The sequence below is a fragment of the Lepisma saccharinum genome, chromosome 13 (genome assembly GCF_977018435.1).
Source record: "Lepisma saccharinum chromosome 13, izLepSacc3.1, whole genome shotgun sequence".
Classification (NCBI taxonomy): domain Eukaryota; kingdom Metazoa; phylum Arthropoda; class Insecta; order Zygentoma; family Lepismatidae; genus Lepisma; species Lepisma saccharinum.
In genome coordinates, this window is record NC_139241.1 from 24,912,348 (window position 1) to 24,915,800 (window position 3,453).

A 3,453-nucleotide genomic window follows, 5' to 3' on the forward strand; every position below is an offset into this window, starting at 1 on the left:
AAATGTGATATGTAGTCAAAATTCTGTAAAAGTATCATAAGTTCCTCAAGAAACAATCACATCCTTAAAATTAAACAATGTTGGTCTAGAAGATAACATTAAATGTATACAATTCATACAGTTGATGATAAATTGAATTTCTCATGGAACATTTCTATTTCAATCGAGTTTATTGCTGGGTGCAGTTCATTTGTTTCTGGTAAAAATGAATGCAATTTTAACATTACCCAAATTCAATATGAAATGGATGCATATGTCATTTGTTCAAATTTCACTGTGAATGTAATTTTTAATCCCAATTATAGATAAATTTGTGAAATAAGTGGACCTTAAACTTTACACTCAGTTGCTCAATTTTCCATTTCAGATTATATCCCAAAAGTATACCTCTGGCACCAGCTTGGAAGTGTTGATCATGGCAGTCCATATAAACAGTTTGCCAAACGAAATATTGCTGGAAATATTCTCATACCTTCCAACAAGCAGCCTAGTATTGGAAGTAACTTCTGTGTGTAAGCGATGGAACACTCTAGTGAATGATCCACTTCTGTGGAAGGAGCATGTATTTGTTTGCGATGAGAATACTACTTTGGGGGAATTTGTAAAAATTGTCTCCCATGCTCCATTGTTGGGTATCGTCAGAATTATAAGTAATAGAAAATATAGTAGTAATATACGCCATGCTGTAAACAATGCCTTGAATATATTATTCCACTATTGCAGAAATGTTCGTGCCTTATATTTGGATGTGTTCACCATTGATACTGGATATGTCATTGTAAATATTGTAAGGAGACTTAGAATGCTGGAGGTCCTTGATGTTCGTGCAAGTTGCGCTTCAGAGCACACATGGTTTGGATTTTCAGATGCCTTAGGAAAATTGTCACCATTGAAAAAGCTCATCCTTCCATGCTTATGGTTTGTTGGCAGTTCTACTAACCTTAAAGCTATTGCAGATAGTTGTGTAAATCTTGCTGAGTTAGATATTAGCAATGGCAGGTGTATAAAGGAGAGTGTCCTGATCTACTTGCTTGAGAAGAGGAAAGAGACTCTTGTTCTCCTGAAGATACAGGGAGATGGTCTCTCTGGCATATTCTTCCAGAAATTATGCATGTGTAAGAAATTGGAAACACTTGGAATTAGTAACTGTGCAAAAATGAAGAATGAGGATTTCTACAACATTGGAAAATTACATTTGAAGTCACTGTCTCTTCGCTCCATACAAGTAGGACCTAGAGATCTCTGCAAGTTCTTCAATGAGGGCAATGGATCACGTTTGACTGAATTGAGTTTGTCATCCTCAAGGTCAGTAGATGACCAGGTTGCAGAAAGTATTTCCATGAATTGTCCTTTACTCTGCATCTTGAACCTCAGTGCATGCCAAGTAACCGATTGTGGTTTGACAGCTGTTCTGGGTGGTTGCAAGTGTTTGAGAAACTTGAGACTTACATATATGAGTGATCTGACTGGAGAGTTCCTCCATATTGTTACAAAACTTGGAAAATCACTGAAATTCTTAGTTCTGGATGAATCTTTCCAGAAAGTGCTATGCATCAAGACTGATGCCTTCCAGAACATTAAGATAGAATGGAACAGGTATGTTGGAATATTGAAGAAAATGTTTTCTTTCTTACTTTTTCCCTCCTCATTTACAACTACATGGCAATAATGAAAAATGTATTCATAGCTGAAAAATCAAACAACAACTTGGAAGCTTTCCTTCACATTTTGAATGACAAATTAAAGACAAATCTAAACTTTTTTCCCCTGATGAAATGTGTCAATGAGATGCTTGATTCATTAATTGTCTCTCCACAATTTGCTTTTGTAAGCCTACATTCTTCATTCACTGACATCTTGAATGTGGCTTTAAAATAATCTCCACTGAAGAACATTGCATGGTACATTTTGTCTTGTAGAACCTCTCTTGCAATATCAACAAGGTCAGTTCTGCATAGATTTCAAATGCTCGGAAACACCTTTCTAATTGATATCCTAAGAGAATTTCTTCCATGATTCACGCAAGGGAAGCATCTTGTATTTTTAAGGACATTGCACTCACTGTACTAATGATGGTGTATTGGCATTAATGAATGTGAGACCTGAATTTTTCAGGCCAAACTAATATTTGACATAGATGTTTTTGAGCATATGCAGCTTTAAGAAGGAAAGATGTAACAATCCATCCGAGCATGTACTTCTTTCGCCTTATGTATGCACCTCTTTTTCCATGTCACTTTTCTTCATAGGACATTTTCTACGTCACTTTCCTTCTTAGGACATTTTCCCGATCACTGCCATGCCTTTTTGTCTCGTTCAAACGGACTTTTCCAGTTTCAATCAGGTTTACCCCAGGCACTGCCCAGACAGTTTCCTCAAAATTCTCTTTCTCAGTGGTTTCACTATCTGTAAGTTTCATAACTGCACAGACAGATGTTTCAATATTATTTTTCTTTTACATTTGGTCCTATTTCACATTTTGATTCATGGATTTACATATATGGTAATCAGAATATTAAAATAGGTATACACCCACCGCAAGATGACTTCAGACCTGTCTGCCATAGTAAGCGTTGTATCACTTTGTAGCCTTGTATCTAGTGTTGTTTTGTTTCGAACACGGAAATGTTTCTGCATGAACATATCTGGCAACAGTGTATTACTGCTGATAAGTGAGTTCATTTCATTTCGTATTGTTAGTTGACACAGGAAGGGTGACTTTCTGCTGTAGTGTGTGTGATAAATTGCTGTTTTTTCATGTGGATATTTTCCTACTGTATTTGTGTTGGATATTTGAATACTGTACAGGTGTATTTGTGATATGCCGAGAAAGTACTGTAGTAGTGTGGAAAAAGCCAGCATTATTGCATGGCAAAATGAAAACGTCCCGATAAAGACGATATGTAAACAAACAGGTCGTGCAAAATCATCCATAATGAAGGTACTGGCAGCCGTCAGAGGACTGACTCTGACTGTCATTCAAAAGCACAAATTCGGTGGTGGGAAGCAAAGAAAAACAACCAAATCTACAGACGCTCTCCTAATGAGAGAAATAAAGAAAAACCCTTGACTGACAGCATCAGAACTTAAAGAAATGCACCCAAGTCTGCTGGAAAACGTTAGTGTTCGCATGATCCAGCACAGTTTACAGGAAGACTTGGATTTGCCATGTTGTACTGCTGCTAAGAAGCCACTACTCACTGCCCACATGAAGAAAGACCGTCTTGCTTTTGCAAAAAATATGCACACTGGAAACCAGCACAGTGGAGGAAAGTCATGTTTTCTGATGAAAGCTCATTCCAAATGTTCCGAATGGGAGCTGGTAAGGTTCAATGTCCATCATCTTCAGATCGATATGACCCAAAGTATACAATTAGGCACGCCCAGTCTGTATTGGTGTGGGGGTGTTTTTCAGGTGAAAAGGGTAGGGCAGGTTTATATTTCTTACCGCAA

General features: G+C 37.4%; 1 protein-coding gene across 1 annotated transcript; it reads left to right on the forward strand.

Moving 5' to 3' along the window:
• The first annotated feature begins 388 nt into the window (after positions 1 to 388).
• On the forward strand, positions 389 to 3,070 carry LOC145996732 (uncharacterized). Its single transcript, XM_083133258.1, has 2 exons — positions 389 to 1,596; positions 2,809 to 3,070. Exons 1-2 carry the CDS (start codon positions 416 to 418, stop codon positions 3,068 to 3,070), a joined length of 1,443 nt encoding a protein of 480 aa, XP_082989384.1. The 5' UTR covers positions 389 to 415.
• Positions 3,071 to 3,453: the final 383 nt, after the last annotated feature.